Below are 14415 nucleotides of genomic sequence, written 5' to 3'. Positions count from 1 at the left end.
TGATGGCGGCCACGTCTCCTGGCTGGAGCTTGGCCACAGTGTGGTCACAGGGCCCTGAGAAGAGAGGAGAGAGCAGGGTCAGACCGGGCACCTCAGCCGTGCTGTTGGCAAGAGCCCGGGCATCCGTCCACTCTCACCTTCAGGCAGGAACAGCTTGAATCCCACGAGGTCGTCTGGGTAGGGCACGTCTGGGGAGGCTGGCCCCCTCTCCCGCGGGTCCTCAGACACGGGCTTGTCACACAAGACCAGGGCTGTGAATACTCTGCTGGTGGAGTTCGAAGACACCTAGAGGACGTGGGGAGGCCAGGACAGGGCAGTGTGAGGAGTGGACATCCAAGAAGAGACCAGACCCCCCAGTTCAGGCAGGGAGCATGGGGCGGCCATACAGACTGGTAACCAAGTCAAGCAACTGGAGCAGACTTCGGGGGCAGGGCTTGGGGGGAGGACAAGGAGAGGAGCATGAAGTGCTGGGGATGGGAGGAAAGGAGGGCTCGAGGGAAAAATGAGAGCCCTGCTGAGTACAACTGGCCCCTCGCCAAGCGGGGAAGATGGAGACGGGGCTGGCTGCTCCCTCCGGCCTTGGGGTCCAGATTCCCACCGGCCTCACCTGAAGGATCACACCCAGTGCGCTGTGGTGCTCCTGACTCTTCACAACCACCACCCTTCCCGCTGAGAGAGATTTCAGCCCATTCACAGACTCTATGATGCGATGCTAAAGAGCAGCGATGAGAAGAAAGAGGATAAGAAGTGTCACAGAGACGCTGGGACAAGGAGCAGGTGTACCCAGGTCGTCCCAGGCTCTTCCTCCCCGTGCATCACCCCGCCCCCAGCACTCACAGGCGCTCACCTGGATCTGGCTCCGGGTCTCAGTCAGTTCCTCCCCCCAGCTGTAATACTCAGGCAGGTCGATGAGCTGGCCAGTCACCTCGGGCTCTTCCAAAGCCCCCAACTTCTTGGTCAGTTCAGCCAGAGCCTGTTCATGAGCCTGGGAGAAGCCAGGGTGGGTGTGACGCCTACAGTCTCCGGGCCGGCTCTCTCCACTTTCACCCATTGATTCCAGAGGCCTGCCTGGTCCTAGCCTGGCTTCCTTTGTCCCATATCCTGCAGGGCAACCTAGGCACACCCACCTCCTCACCTTGCTGTCCTTGCGAGATGGAAACTCTGAGAAGCTCCTCTTCATCATGTCCTCCACCCTGAGAGCATCCACCCGCAGCAGGTTGAGGATCATGGTGTACGTGAGGCGGAACTGGGACTGCAGCTGGGATGGCTTCCCCTGGGCCAGGCCAGAGACGCCAGTGAGACTCGGGGGTTGGGGGGAGACCTACTGCCCGGCTGCTCTACTCCAAGCAGCTATAGTCCCAGCCCCGCAACCTCCGGGCCCTAGACAAACTGCCTGCTCACCTCTGCAAAACAAGGGAGCGAGACTAAATAAACAGACTCTCCAAGGTCCCACCTAGCTCCATATTCACAGTGAAAAGACAAGAGAAGACGAGATCCACCCTCATCCTCAGATTGGCTCACTCCTCCCCTGGCTGCTTCCAGACCAAAGGAAAGGAGAGAGAGAGGAGAGGGGAGGAGACTGGGCACAGAGGATGCAGAGGGGCCCAGAGCTGGCCTCGAGGTGCCCCGGCTCACCATCATCATGCGGTGCAGGTCCGCCATCTCGGGCACACGGCCCTTGCAGAGCAGGATGACCGTCCCCGTGGGGTCCAGGCCCCTCCGGCCCGCCCGGCCCGCCATCTGCACATACTCCCCAGGGAGTAGGTCCCGGAAGGTGGAGCCATCGTGCTTGCGCATGGAGTCAAATACCACCGTCCGGGCCGGCATATTTACACCCATGGCGAAGGTTTCCGTGGCAAACAATACCTGGGATGGGGAGGGGAAGAGAGGATCAGCTAAGGGGCAACACAGCTGTGGCCCAGCCCTGGCCGAGCCCAGCCCACTTTAGTCAAGGCTAAGGCACTGGACACAGTCCCAGATGGTTGACACACGAGACCTCATCTGACTCTCAAGGCAAAGCTACAGAGTAGGTGCTGTGGTTTTATTTATTTAGCTACCTATTTCTTTCCTTTCACCCCCACAGCCCACTCCCGTCTCCCCTCTGTCAATCTTTAATGTGTATCTTTTCATGTGAATGTGTTTTATAAAATGTGTTTTTTGAATGTGTAATACAATTTGAAGGAAAGGCGACACGTATCTCCTGTTTTCTTTTCTTCCATGTAGTATTTTCAACATCCATCCGTGTTCCTGTGATTTTATCTAATCCGTTGCTTCCAGACTGCCACAGAATACCTTGCGGGGTGTGTGGCATACAGCTGCCTACCTGCTCTCCCAGGGAAGGGCCCTGGTGCCACCCACACCCTGCCACAAGACAGCAGCCCACAGAGGAAGAGCAGATGTGTTCCCTCATCGACCAGGGTGAGAATCTCACTGTGATTTGCACCCAGGAGCGGAATTTAGGGACAGAGTAGGCATAGACTTGTCTTTGCCTCAAGAGCACCAGGTACACTTCAGACTGGCCACACCTGTGCAACGGTTCCTGTAATCTCCTACGTCTCGGGCAACACTTGGCATTGCCTACTTTCCTAAATTTTACCAGTTTTAATTACTGTAAAGTCCTGTCAAGTCCTATCTCGTATTTCAGTTTGCATTTTCCTGATTACTAATGACCTCCATGAGTGTGCTAGCTCTTTAGTTTTCTCTTCTGAATACTGCCTGTTCATACCTTGTGTGCATGTGTGCTAACTCACTTCAGTCATGTCCAACGATAGCCCGCCAGGTTCCTCAGTCCATGGGATTCTCCAGGGAAGAATACTGGAGTGGGTTGCCATGCCCTCCTCCAAGGTATCTTCCCAACCCAGGGATCAAACCTGTGTCTCCTGTGGCTCCTGCATTACACATGGATTCTTTACTGCTGAGCCACTGGGAAAGCCCCTATTCATACTTTATGTAACTCCATTTCAAAATGTGAAACTTACAGTTCAGGGAGGTTAAGTAATTTGCCCAGGGTCACACAGCGAGTTAACAGTGGGCAACCTGGATCCAGAGCCCAAGTTCTCAGCCGCTACACTGTGCTGCCCACTGCCCCCGCCCCCGCAAGCAGGTGACAAATCCTTTGGGGAGTCCCTCTCCCACCAGCACAAGCACCTTGACCAGGCCGCGGCTGAAGAGCATCTCCACAATCTCCTTGAGGATGGGCAGGATGCCGCTGTGGTGCACACCCAGGCCGCGGTGCAGGAGCTCCGACATGTGCAGAACCTGTGGGGGCCGAGGCCCAGGGTCAGGGAGGGGGCGGTGAACACCCGATCCCCACTGTCTCCAAGCCCCCCTCCCCACCTGGGGCAGCTGGCGGTCAGAGCCACGGAGACGGGCGAGGCAGCGCTGCAGGAAGAGGTGAATCTCACTCTTCTCTGAACTCGTCGTCAGGTCGAGGGAGGTGAGGCCCGAGGCCTGCTCGTCACAGCGGCCCCGGGAGAAGGTGAACACCACCACCGGCAGCTGTGCACGGGTGCGGAGGGAGGCCAGGAGGGACAGGTACACACCGCGGTCCTGAGGGGGCAGGGAGAAGGGAGTGGAGATGGAGTCCCTGAACCAAGGGGGCCAAAGTGGGGGGACATGAAGCAGAGTCAAACTGGGCAGTGCTCAAAGCTCCACTCCAAACCCTGAGAGGATGATGGAAGAAAAGACTCAGGAGAAAGAAGGGTGGCAGGTACAAAGCCGGCCAGTTCTCACCTGGGCAGGCCCCCCCTGATGCGTGGGCTGCTTGGCCCCAAAGGTCTGGGCATGCTTGCTCATCCGCTCCTTCTTGGCCTCCACAGCCGCATAGTACCTGGGGCAGGGCAGGGCGGCCATCAGTCACCCCCAGTTGGGCCCAGCCCTGACTCTCCCCATATCCCAGGCTTACCCCTTTGTGTGGAAGGTGCCGCGGGAGTCCAGCAACAGGAAGAGCTCCCCCTGGGTCTTGGGGCTGTTCCCCGTGAAGAGATAGTGCTCCAGGGGCACTGGGCGTGCGACAGTGCTGATCACATAGATCTGGCGACGCTTCAGCCGCCTGAGCAGGGGGTGGATGACAGAAGGTCAGGGCTGGGAGCGCGGGAAGGAGCCCATGTGCCCGCCGTCTTCCCCGCCCTGGCCTCGCCCTGGTTTTGTGGGAGCTGGACTGGAAGGCTGTCCCCGTCACCCCGTCTCTCAACACGCAAAGTGATCTCGGCCCAGGTGGGATCCCACAACCTCCCAGGCTGGACATGTTCCCCAGCCGCACCCCTTTCTCCTCCCCACCCCCAAGGCCTGACCACTCCCTCGCTGGGACAGTCTACACCCCCACCCCAACTGAGGAATGCTACGGCCCCTTTCACTCAAGCACCCTGGGACACATGTCTTACCCGATCCAGTCAGCAAACTCAAGGGCGTTGGGGACAGTAGCGCTCAGAAGGATGATGGACACGTGGTCAGGCAGCATGATGAGAACCTCCTCCCACACAACCCCGCGCTGCACACAGGAAGGGAGAACAAGTTGCCAGCAGCTCGGAGGGGGCTGCCCTTCTGCCCAGGGAAGTGGCACAAGGTTCCATAAGAAGGGACAAAGAAGGCAGTGAAGTTCCCAGGGCATGTGGAGCAGCAGAGCTGTTGAACCTACCCCACAGGAGAGGACTGCCAGGACCTGGGGACCCTGTCTCCTTACCTCAGCGTCGTTGATATAGTGAACCTCATCAAAGATGACCCACTCCAGGTCCCGGATGACGTCCGAGCCACTGTACAGCATGGAGCTGGAGGAGAAAGGCCCCAGGCTGACTCCCCAGCGGCTCCTGTCTCCACCCTCACCTCAGCCAGAGGTGCTCTCCAAAGCAGCCTCACTCTCCTGACCAAAAACCCGCCCCATGCTGAATGCCTGCCTCTCACCGAAGGATCTCCGTTGTCATAATGAGGCACGAGGCTTCCGGGTGCAGCTGCACGTCCCCGGTGAGCAGCCCCACGTCCCCAAACGTGTTTCGGAAGTCCCGGAACTTCTGGTTGCTCAGAGCCTTGATGGGCGAGGTATAGATGGTGCTGGGAGGAGGGCACGAAGTCAGCCGGGCCCTCCACACAGGCTCCTTGTCAGCACCTCCTCTCCCACCCTGACCCTTGCCAGGGCACACTACAGAGCTCAGGCGCCTCCCCAACCCCCACTTCTTCACCCAAACTCCCCTCACATTCCCCTTCACAGAATTACTCTGGAAAAATCCCATTCCCCAACCCCTTCCCCAATGAATGCCGCTCATTTTTCTCTCCCTACATCTTCTTGTTTGCCTCTGAAACCCTGCCTCGGTTTCTCCCCGAACCTCTCATCGAAAGGATGAGGCGGGGAGGTGGAGAAGAGAAGAGACACAGAAAGGTCGCAGGAGAGAACCGTGCTGGGGAGGAGAAGCTGGGGAGGGGCCTGTACCGCGTCATGTGTTTCTGGGCAAGCGCGATGGCGTATTCAGCCACAACCGTCTTGCCCGCGGATGTGTGAGCCGCGACGAAGACGGAGTCGTGCCGCTCCAAGTGCAGGATGGCCTGTTTCTGAAACACATCTGGCTCAAACGCCCACTGTGGGAGAGAGAAACAGATGGGGGTGCAGAAGGCACAGGGGTCTTCCTGCCTCCACCTCATGGGGCCTCCAGGGCAGGGGAAGATGGCCAAGACCTCTGTCCACTGAAGGCACCTGGCCTCCGGTGGGGAGAGGAGATAAGGGAGTGGGCTGGAGGTGGGGGAGCACCTGAGGGCTGGGCCACGCTACCTGGAAGGCTGGCTGGGGAATGAGGCGGTAGAAATCACCAACAGGGGAGGTGACATCCACAGGAATGGCCCACTGCTCCTGAGGTGGGGGCTTGGCAGGTTCCGGGGGGGCTACAGCTGTGGCCGCTTCCTGGAGGAGGAGAGGGGTGTAGGCATGATAAACATACAGCCAGAAAGCTCTGCTACCACCCCTCCCAGAAGATGCTCCTGTCTTCCCCGGGGAACCAACCAGGCCAGCCCACCCTGTCTGGAACAAGGCCCTTCTTTCCTGCCTCAACCGCCCAGAACCACCAACCTTCAACACCAGGTCCTCCAAGCTGCTTGCTCGGGCCAGAGGAACACTGCCAGGAGAGGCTGAAACAGTGTCCTGTCTGGGACCGCCAGGCTGTCCCACTGCCTCACTCTCATCCTCGTCACCTCCACCCAAATCCAAGGGCTCCAGCAGACGGCTGAGGCTGAGCAACCCGGCAGCTGGAGCTGGGTGATCTAGGAGCAAGGCAAAAATGGAGACCTGGTCGTGTCCACCTCTGTTCTGAAGAAGAAGGGCACCGTTTCCCCTACGGCCCCATCTCAAAACTAAAACTCACCCTTTGGTGCGAAGTCCACACCTTTCTTGAAGCCAGGTGGAACAGTAAGGAGGTCTGAAGGACGGGGACAGAGAGAATCAGGGCTCTTGCACACCGCCGTACAAGTCATACATTACATTAACCTGCAGCATGTTGTTCACAGCATACACGCTGTAGTTGTAGTTTTGTTGACAGTCTTCCAACAGGTAACAGTAAAGGTTGTTACGGAAGAGGTACCTTTTCCTAATTTGCTCAAGGGAACGGAAGAGCTATCAAGGACCCAGTGACAGGACTTGGCCCCTCTTCCTCAGGCCCCAGGCGCAGAGCCCTACCTCCCACGGTCCCTCCTGGCACCATCTCACCTTTCTCAAAGTCTATCTCCTCCTCAGCTTCCTCTCGAGTGCTCAGATCTGTTATAGTGGGCTCATCCATTCCACCTGGGGAGAGGTTGGACAAATAGGATTCATGGGGTGGCAGTGACATGAGAGAGGTGGAGACTAAGGGCTCCCTCCCCTCCCATCCCATTTCCACAAGCATCACCTGGCCAGAAAGGGTACTGTGTTGGATTCCCCCACAGGGACTGGGAGGTGGGTGCTGGTGGCCGGCGAAGAGACAAGGAGGTTGTGGACGACAGGTTTGTATTCTCTAGCAGGACCTGAGGCAAGAGAACGGAGCGCCAGTGAGGCTGAGCTTGCCTCTGACCCCACCTTCTGCTAACTCTGCTTCTGGTGACCCACGACCACTTACCTCCTTGTAGCCTAGTATCTGGCCTGTGGTTGGGTGTCTTTGGGCCTGTAGGTCGGAGGGGACTGGGGCCCCCAGTGTGGCCAGGAGAGACCAAGGGTCCATCTTCCTCTGCCATTTCCTGGACAGAAGCAAAGCAACGTTCAGGTCTTCTTTCTCCTCTGTCCCAGCTTCCTTCAGGGACCCACCTGCCAAGCCCAGGCCCTTCTAGACCCCTCACCGGGCTGAGTGCTCCACACCATGCAGAGGCAGCCAGGTTGGAGATGACAGGAACAACCGCTCTGCTTCCTGCTGCAGATCTGGGGCACAGGGAGGGAGGCCGTGGGGAAGCTGGAACAAAGGCACGAGGTAAGGGAAGAGGGTAAGACACAAAAGAGAAGGTGACGCAACTTGTATTTAGATCAGATATGATAGACGTCCCAGACTAGGACAGTCAGGCTGAAGCACTATTTTCCAAAGGCTGTTCTATTTTACAGAACAAATGGTCTGCAACCGAATTACCTAGGGTTCTGATTAACAATACAGATTTTGGATTTCTGAATCTATGGACCTAAGAACTAGCATTTTTCAAAAGCTCCCCCATCAATTGTGTGTGTGTGTATGTGTGTGCACACTCAGTTGTGTTCGAACCCATGGATTGTGGCCCGCCAGGCTCCTCTGTCCATGGGATTTTCCACTAATCATCAGGCACACTGATAGTTGAGAATTTCTAGTTTTAGGAAAAGGGGGTCCCAGGCCTAAGGATGAAGAGCCAGGTGGTGTTCAAAGGCTAGCATCTCAGTCACCAAGAGCCCTGATGCTTGGAGACAGAATAGGACTCCAGAGAGAAAACAGCAGTTTGAAAGAGCAGTTCTCAGAACTAATGTTTCCCCGAGGCTCCCTGCTCTGTCGTCTTATGGGCTCTGACCCACTGCAGATCCATTGGGTTGGAGTCTGTCCAGCACCAGTCTAGGCTTGGATGACAAGTATCCAGAGACAGGACAGCCGAGTCAGCTTACATCCTACTGGGAGGAGGGTAAAGGAGGTTTTAAGCTCAACAGGGTCAAGGTTAGGGTGAATCGGCACTCACGGTGCTCTCTGGAGCCCCAGGCACATTCAGCAACTCCCAGCGCCCCGTGCATCCCAGCTCTACGGCCCGAAGGGGCAGGTCCAGGGGATCTGCGGGAGGTAGCACTACGGAGGGAAGGTCACAGGTCAGGGGTTAAGGGTCATTCGCTGTCTCCTCCGTCTTTCCACCCCCTCCCCCTCACCGAGTCGCTCCGTCTCCATCATCCTGGAGCCACGGCAGCTGCCGGGCAGCCGGGAAACGTAAGGAGGAGCCGGAACCGGCGGAAGTAGAAGCGACTTCCGGCACAAATGGGCCTAGGGGCGGGATAAGAGCTACTTAGGGGCTGACCCAAACTGGTGGGAGGCCGGGCGGAAGTGTGTGCGGCGCGGGCAGCCTTGGTTACCGCGTTCTCCGCCCCTCGCTACGTCATCGCTCTGAGCCCGGGATCCGCTGCCCGCGCGGGCGCCGCCCGAGACCGTGGGGCCCCGGTTGCCGCCCCCTCAGGTAAGGCCTTCTCCTCAGCCTTCGCCCCCCTTTTTCCGAGCTCCTTCTGTCTTCTTGCCCCTTTCGTTACTCTGAGAGCGCTGCGCGGGTTCCACTGCTTCCTCTGCTTTTCGGACCCCGCAATCCCATACTAACTACAGCGAGATAGGGGGGTCTGGTGCCATCGTCTTGGCGACGGAGCGGGTATTTATCGCTTCCTGGGCCACATGGTGCCCCAAGGCGCTGGTATCCGTGATTCCTGAAGACAGAAGGGAATGCTGGTTGATCCCGACGAGCTGGGCTTTGGACGGCAGCCTGGTTTAAGCAAGGGGTAGGGAGAGGCAAAAGCTAGGAGTAGGCAGGCCTGAAGGGGTGGGAACGGGATCAGTGTGGACGGCGTGTGAACTCTGGGCGGTGACAGTGGAGAAAGATGTCTTGGGCCCTGCCCCCGAACCAGGAGCCACCATGTTGGTGATACCCCCCGGACTGAGCGAGGAGGAGGAGGCTCTGCAGAAGAAATTCAACAAACTCAAGAAAAAGGTGAGGGAGTGTGTGTGGGCATGGCCCAAACTTTCAAAGACTCTACACTGAGAACACCTGGGGTGAGTGTGAGGGGATCGGGGGTGGGGGTTCCTCTAGCTAACATCTGGAGGCCTGTCATCTCTCAGTGTAACTTCAGAGATGAACTTTCCCAAGTGTGTACTTTCTTTTCTCTCTTTTCTGTGTGGTCTGCCATGGAGTTGTCTTCCTTTCCCATGGCTTTTAGTACCACCTAAGAACTGGTGATCCCAAGCTTGGTTTTTCCAATGCCATCTAGTGTCTTACTGATAACAACTGAAGCTGTCCTCTTGTCTGTACTAAACTTGGTCTTCCAAATAGGACTGTCTGCGTTCACTTCTTCAATTTGTTTGAGATGAATATCTCACCTCTGTCTCCTGCACCATTTGTGTAGCCAAACGTTTGCCAAGTCTTCATTTTTCTTTTAAAGTAGTTTCTTCTGTTTTATTTTCCCTATGTATTCCCTAGATCAGGTCTTTGCTGATGCTCACTTTGTTGTAATGGGATCTCAGCAAGTTTCTTTTCTTGGACAGACTTTTTCACTCCTGTTAAAATGGTGCATTGAAAACACTAAACCCTGCCCTTCTTTTTTCAAAACACAGTGGTTTCTCATTGCCTATAAAAAGCTTTAATCTGGCCTTTCTTCCTATAGAACTATTCTTTGGTCCCAAAGCATGCATTCTCAAAACCTTCTTATCTCTGCATCTCTGCCACCCTGTTTTCTTTGTCTAAAATGCCTTTTCCTCTCAGCCTGCGTTATGTAGATCCTACTCAGGGCCCGGTTTAATAACCATTTGCATCAGAAAAATCTTACTTGCTTTCAGCTCCATTCTGCACTTATCAGTCTTGACAATTCAGTCTGGTCATCTTCTTTCTCAGCCTGTGAGCTCAAGAGAAGGATCTGTGTCTCTTTCTTTTGCAAATCTGTTTCAAAGCATTGGTGTGTTCTTATTAAACACGTAAGGGTAGATGGATGAAGCCCCTAAGAAGGCATGGAGGCTTATACTAAACTGCAGTGTGTATCCAGGGACCATGGTCTGTGGTTGAGTTCCTTATTTTCAACTTGAAAACTACGAGACTCTGCAAAGCCTCTGGATACTATGGTTTAGACAGAGTAGGTATGGCTGGTGTATGTGATCTGAGGGACTATATGTGAGAGGCAAGACAGCTGCAGTGTACCACCCCAGGGGCACCATTTGCATTATTTTCTCTCAGAAAGGTATCCCCGGAGTGATGCGCCCAAGGGCCTTGGGAGAAGACCTGGCCAGGGATTGGCCCTCATCAATCCCTCTCTTCTCACTCTTGTTCCCAGAAAAAGGCATTGCTGGCTCTGAAGAAGCAAAGTAGCAGCAGCACAGCCAGCCAAGGCGGCGTCAAACGCTGTGAGTGACAGGGGAGGCAGGGATAGGCTGGAAGTAAGCACACCGGCTGACCTCTAACCAGCATAATAAACCTCTTTCCCTTGCCACTTCAGCGCTGTCAGAGCAGCCTGTGGTGGACACAGCCACGGCAACAGAGCAGGCAAAGCAGCTGGTGAAGTCAGGAGCCATCAGTGCCATCAAGGCCGAGACCAAGAACTCAGGCTTCAAGCGTTCTCGGACCCTAGAGGGGAAGTTAAAGGTGAGCACAGGCAGAAAGATTGTTCAAGGGATCCTTCACGTCAGAGGGCATCCTTCCAAGTTGGAATGAAGGTAGGTGTAGGGAGAAAGTAATGACAGTTCAGTCATGGACAAGTTGCGGTGCCATTCTGAGCTTCAGGCTTCTTCTCTATAAAATGAAGAAACTAGACGTCTCCCAGATTCTCCTCCATCTTATGTATTCTGTGACTCTAATCCATCACGTAATAGATCTGTTGGATTGTGTTCTCTAAGGAGTTGAAAAGGGTGCAAAGGTCATCAGGTTCAAGATGTTTTTAGTAAACTAAATGTTTCAAGTGTGTATTGTCTTTTATGTAAAATAACACGTAGTCAGGTGAGAAACAAACAAAAAGATAGACCAGGGGAGCCAAGAGGAGGGTGAGGGAAGGGGAGCCTCCCACCCCCGATAGGCGGCCTCCTGATCCCTCACTGAGGTAGGTCTCTCCCACCTTCCCAGGACCCTGAGAAGGGGCCGGTCCCCACTTTCCAACCGTTCCAGAGGAGCGTATCTGCTGACGACGACCTGCAGGAGGTAATGGTTTCCAGTTTTCTGTCTCTGAGGAGCAGGCGATTGAGAAAAATGAGAAACCCACATATTGGAGGCCATATGCCAGCCACTCAGATTCGTCTTAACTGTTCTTGGTCTCTTTCAGTCGTCCAGACGTCCACAGAGGAAATCTCTGTATGAGAGGTTAGAGAAAGGTCGGGGTCCCAGTTGGTGGGGTGTGGGGGGCACGAGAGGCTTGCCCGGGTCCTTAGGAGGTTTGGAACTGAAGTGGGAAGAGCTGGGGCTGCAGAGGGGTTGTTGAGTCTGTGTGGGACCCAGGAAGATGAGGTAAAAGCCCCCTTTGATCATCACTGTCTGCTGCTCGCCAGCTTTGTATCTTCCAGTGATCGGCTTCGGGAACTGGGGCCAGATGGGGAAGAGGCAGAGGGCCCAGGGGCTGGCGATGGCCCCCCTCGAAGCTTCGACTGGGGCTATGAAGAACGTGGCGGTACCCGTTCCTCAGCCTCCCCTCCCCGAAGCCGCAGCCGGGACCGCAGTCGTGAACGGAACAGAGACAGAGACCGAGATCGGGATCGAGAGCGAGACCGGGAGCGGGACCGGGACAGGGAGCGGGACAGGGACCGAGATCGAGACCGGGACAGGGAGCGCGACCGAGAGGGCCCTTTCCGCAGTGAGTGATCTTGGCTATTGGGAAGTGACTTCAGATAACGGTGTGGGTGGGTCCTACTAAAGGGTACTCTAAAGTGGAGGATGAGCTAGGCCTATGTCTCATGACTGGATTCCTGTGTTCCATAGGGTCAGACTCGTTCCCTGAACGCCGGGCCCCTCGGAAGGGAAACACTCTGTATGTGTATGGCGAAGACATGACACCCACCCTCCTCCGTGGGGCCTTCTCTCCCTTTGGAAACATCATTGACCTCTCCATGGACCCACCCAGAAAGTAAGGACCACAGTGGGTTGTCCTAGGAGGACCTGGGGTGTGAGACCTGAGGGAGGAAGCTAGCCTGTCTCCACAGCCTGAAACACTGGGTTTGCCTGGGTCCCGAGGAGCCCGTAGGCCCTCTACTGACCCTGTGTTTTCTCATCCCAGCTGTGCCTTCGTCACCTATGAAAAGATGGAGTCAGCAGATCAGGCCGTTGCTGAGGTTGGGACTTCCCAGATCTATTCTTCCCATCCCTCCTGACATCCTCATATTTTCTCTGTAAAATACTGGGAACCAGGAGGAAATCATTTCCTCTTGACAAACAAAGTATTTCCCTATTCATGCAGGAAACCTTATATTCTCCAGTCCCTACTTAGTCTATTTTTAGGATGACAGCTCCTAGCAACCCTCCTTTGGTTTGTCTGTAATGTTTGCCCCCATCCTCTGCCCGCTCCCCTCTTCTGCCCCAGCTCAACGGGACCCAAGTGGAGTCTGTACAGCTCAAAGTCAGCATCGCCCGAAAACAGCCCATGCTGGATGCCGCCACGGGCAAGTCTGTCTGGGGCTCCCTGGGTAAGAAGGGGATTCTTCCTTTCTCATGTCTGGTGCCCACAGCTCACCCTGATTTGTTCTCCTGCCTGTCCCTGGGTCCTCTAGAGGGGCTAGAGATCTGGTTTTGTGTGACAACTATGGGGATTAGAAGGAGAATCCTCAGGCCTTCTATCAGTTAGAAGCAGGAGGAAAGAAAAGTATTGGAAACCATTTCCGAGGCATTGATTGGAACAAGGAAGAAAGTGAGAGTAAGTCAGATTGGCGAAGAAGGTGAGCACCTCATGTGGCCTTATTCATTTTGAGATGGAATATAGTTGGTTTTATAAAATAGGCCTTTGAAGTTAGGAATCAGGAACACAGGTGTTCGATAAGAACTGAAAATGTAGACTGGAGTCACCTGTATTGCAGGGCTGCTGCAGAAAGACACGGTAGTGTTGCAGGGAAGACTGAGTGCAGAGGAGAATTGAGCCAGTACTGGACTCAAAGAGTAAATAGTCTGGGACTACAGGAGGAAGCTGGCTGTGCTCCTTACGCTGCATACGGCCCCAGCCCTCCTGACATGTTGGGCTGAAGTTGAGGGTGCAACGTAGGAGACGAAGGAGAGGTTAGAGAGCCGGGAGCAGGACCCGAGGGGCCTGGATCGTTGCAGCCGAAGGATACAGGCTTTGAGAAAGCGAAAGTGATCCACAGCATCAAGATGAAAGCTCCAAGACAATGGGAGCTCGCATGGGGGTTCCCTCTAGCCCCAGAGTGGCAGGAATCCTTGGGAATGGGGTGTAGGGAGGAAAAAAGAAGGGGAAGGGACAGCTCCAGGGAGAATGTTAGGACCAGAGTTACACTGGAATGAATTCTCCTGATGGAAAGAATAACCCGTTTCACCTGAAGTAGATTTTCATGTAAAGGAGTAGGCACAAGGGAGTTCAGAGCCAGAGTAACCTGTTATACTAAAGAAGGAACCAGGAAGGACCAGCATGTTAGCAAAGGGCTATGGAGATTTTCTAATTTTTGGTGTACTGACTGGAAGTAGGTGGTTAACATTATTCACATGTGTCAAGAATAACATTTGGGTTATTTCTGAGGACAAAACACTCATTACAGTGTTTGCGTGTGCCATGATAACTGCCCACTCTTTACTGGGGCCATGGATTGGTAGCCACAGGCTTAAGGGGGCTAAAGGTAGAGAAGCCATCCTGGCCACCAGAGGGCAGCATGGAAACTGGGCATCCAAAGGCCAGAGGCTAGAGTTGAGGTGGCCAAACTCTGGGCCTCAGGTCTGGTCAGTGCTCTCTCTCAGACCTTAACGGAACTTCTCCTCCCTCCCTAGCTGTCCAGAATAGCCCTAAGGGCTGCCACCGGGACAAGAGGACTCAGATTGTCTACAGCGACGATGTCTACAAGGAAAACCTTGTGGACGGCTTCTAGGGAATGGAGCTGGATTCCGTGTGCCTCATCTGCCCCAACGCTGGTCTCAGTAAAACACTGAGGTGGAAGCTCACCCATCTCCCTCAGCCTCTGGTTTTTCAGCACTTGGGATTGGGGTTGAGCCTTTAAAAACGGCTGTTAGATGTGATCTCAGTTGTAACCACATGGCTAGTGCACGCTCCCCAGTCCTTTACCCCAAAAGGATCTTGAACACAGG

At 55.0% G+C, this 14415-nt stretch overlaps 2 protein-coding genes across 3 annotated transcripts in view; one reads left to right on the top strand and one right to left on the bottom strand.

The window, feature by feature from the left end:
• SKIV2L (Ski2 like RNA helicase) overlaps positions 1–8404 on the bottom strand; it is a 10095-nt gene extending 1691 nt beyond the window's left edge. Inside the window, exons 1-23 of the mRNA XM_040250330.1 lie at positions 8318–8404; positions 8137–8240; positions 7288–7397; positions 7071–7188; positions 6864–6978; positions 6686–6760; positions 6345–6398; positions 6053–6243; positions 5759–5887; positions 5423–5568; positions 4900–5046; positions 4682–4766; positions 4383–4489; positions 3905–4051; positions 3733–3829; positions 3337–3549; positions 3148–3258; positions 1636–1866; positions 1136–1273; positions 848–985; positions 608–712; positions 138–285; positions 19–54 (exon numbers count right to left, since the gene is read on the bottom strand). Of these exons, the coding sequence (XP_040106264.1) occupies positions 19–54; positions 138–285; positions 608–712; positions 848–985; positions 1136–1273; positions 1636–1866; positions 3148–3258; positions 3337–3549; positions 3733–3829; positions 3905–4051; positions 4383–4489; positions 4682–4766; positions 4900–5046; positions 5423–5568; positions 5759–5887; positions 6053–6243; positions 6345–6398; positions 6686–6760; positions 6864–6978; positions 7071–7188; positions 7288–7397; positions 8137–8240; positions 8318–8339 (2767 nt within the window). The 5' untranslated portion in view covers positions 8340–8404. The remainder of the gene's footprint in view (positions 1–18; positions 55–137; positions 286–607; positions 713–847; positions 986–1135; positions 1274–1635; positions 1867–3147; positions 3259–3336; positions 3550–3732; positions 3830–3904; positions 4052–4382; positions 4490–4681; positions 4767–4899; positions 5047–5422; positions 5569–5758; positions 5888–6052; positions 6244–6344; positions 6399–6685; positions 6761–6863; positions 6979–7070; positions 7189–7287; positions 7398–8136; positions 8241–8317) is intronic.
• Positions 8405–8459: 55 nt separating this feature from the next.
• On the top strand, positions 8460–14413 carry NELFE (negative elongation factor complex member E). 2 transcript variants are annotated; one of them, XM_040250341.1, is made up of 11 exons: positions 8460–8619; positions 9056–9138; positions 10469–10538; positions 10631–10776; positions 11251–11325; positions 11447–11484; positions 11670–11971; positions 12097–12241; positions 12392–12446; positions 12695–12797; positions 14101–14413. In XM_040250341.1, exons 2-11 carry the CDS (start codon positions 9064–9066, stop codon positions 14196–14198), a joined length of 1107 nt encoding a protein of 368 aa, XP_040106275.1. In that variant the 5' UTR covers positions 8460–8619; positions 9056–9063; the 3' UTR covers positions 14199–14413. The 2 variants fall into 2 exon arrangements, with proteins under 2 accessions (XP_040106275.1, XP_040106274.1); XM_040250340.1 differs by lacking the exon at positions 12392–12446 and having other exon boundaries at positions 8466–8619.
• Positions 14414–14415: the final 2 nt, after the last annotated feature.

The sequence above is a fragment of the Oryx dammah genome, unplaced genomic scaffold (genome assembly GCF_014754425.2).
Source record: "Oryx dammah isolate SB20612 unplaced genomic scaffold, SCBI_Odam_1.1 HiC_scaffold_11, whole genome shotgun sequence".
In the NCBI taxonomy this organism is placed as follows: Eukaryota; Metazoa; Chordata; class Mammalia; order Artiodactyla; family Bovidae; genus Oryx; species Oryx dammah.
This window is presented reverse-complemented; position numbering and strand designations above follow the sequence as displayed.

Bases quoted from the DNA above. Each gene is read 5' to 3' on its own strand.
- NELFE (XM_040250340.1), top strand. From the start codon at position 9,064: ATGTTGGTGATACCCCCCGGACTGAGCGAGGAGGAGGAGGCTCTGCAG. The intron at 9,139-10,468 runs GTGAGGGAGTGT...TCTTGTTCCCAG, and splicing joins TCAACAAACTCAAGAAAAAG to AAAAAGGCATTGCTGGCTCT. The intron at 11,485-11,669 runs GTTAGAGAAAGG...GCTGCTCGCCAG, and splicing joins AGGAAATCTCTGTATGAGAG to CTTTGTATCTTCCAGTGATC.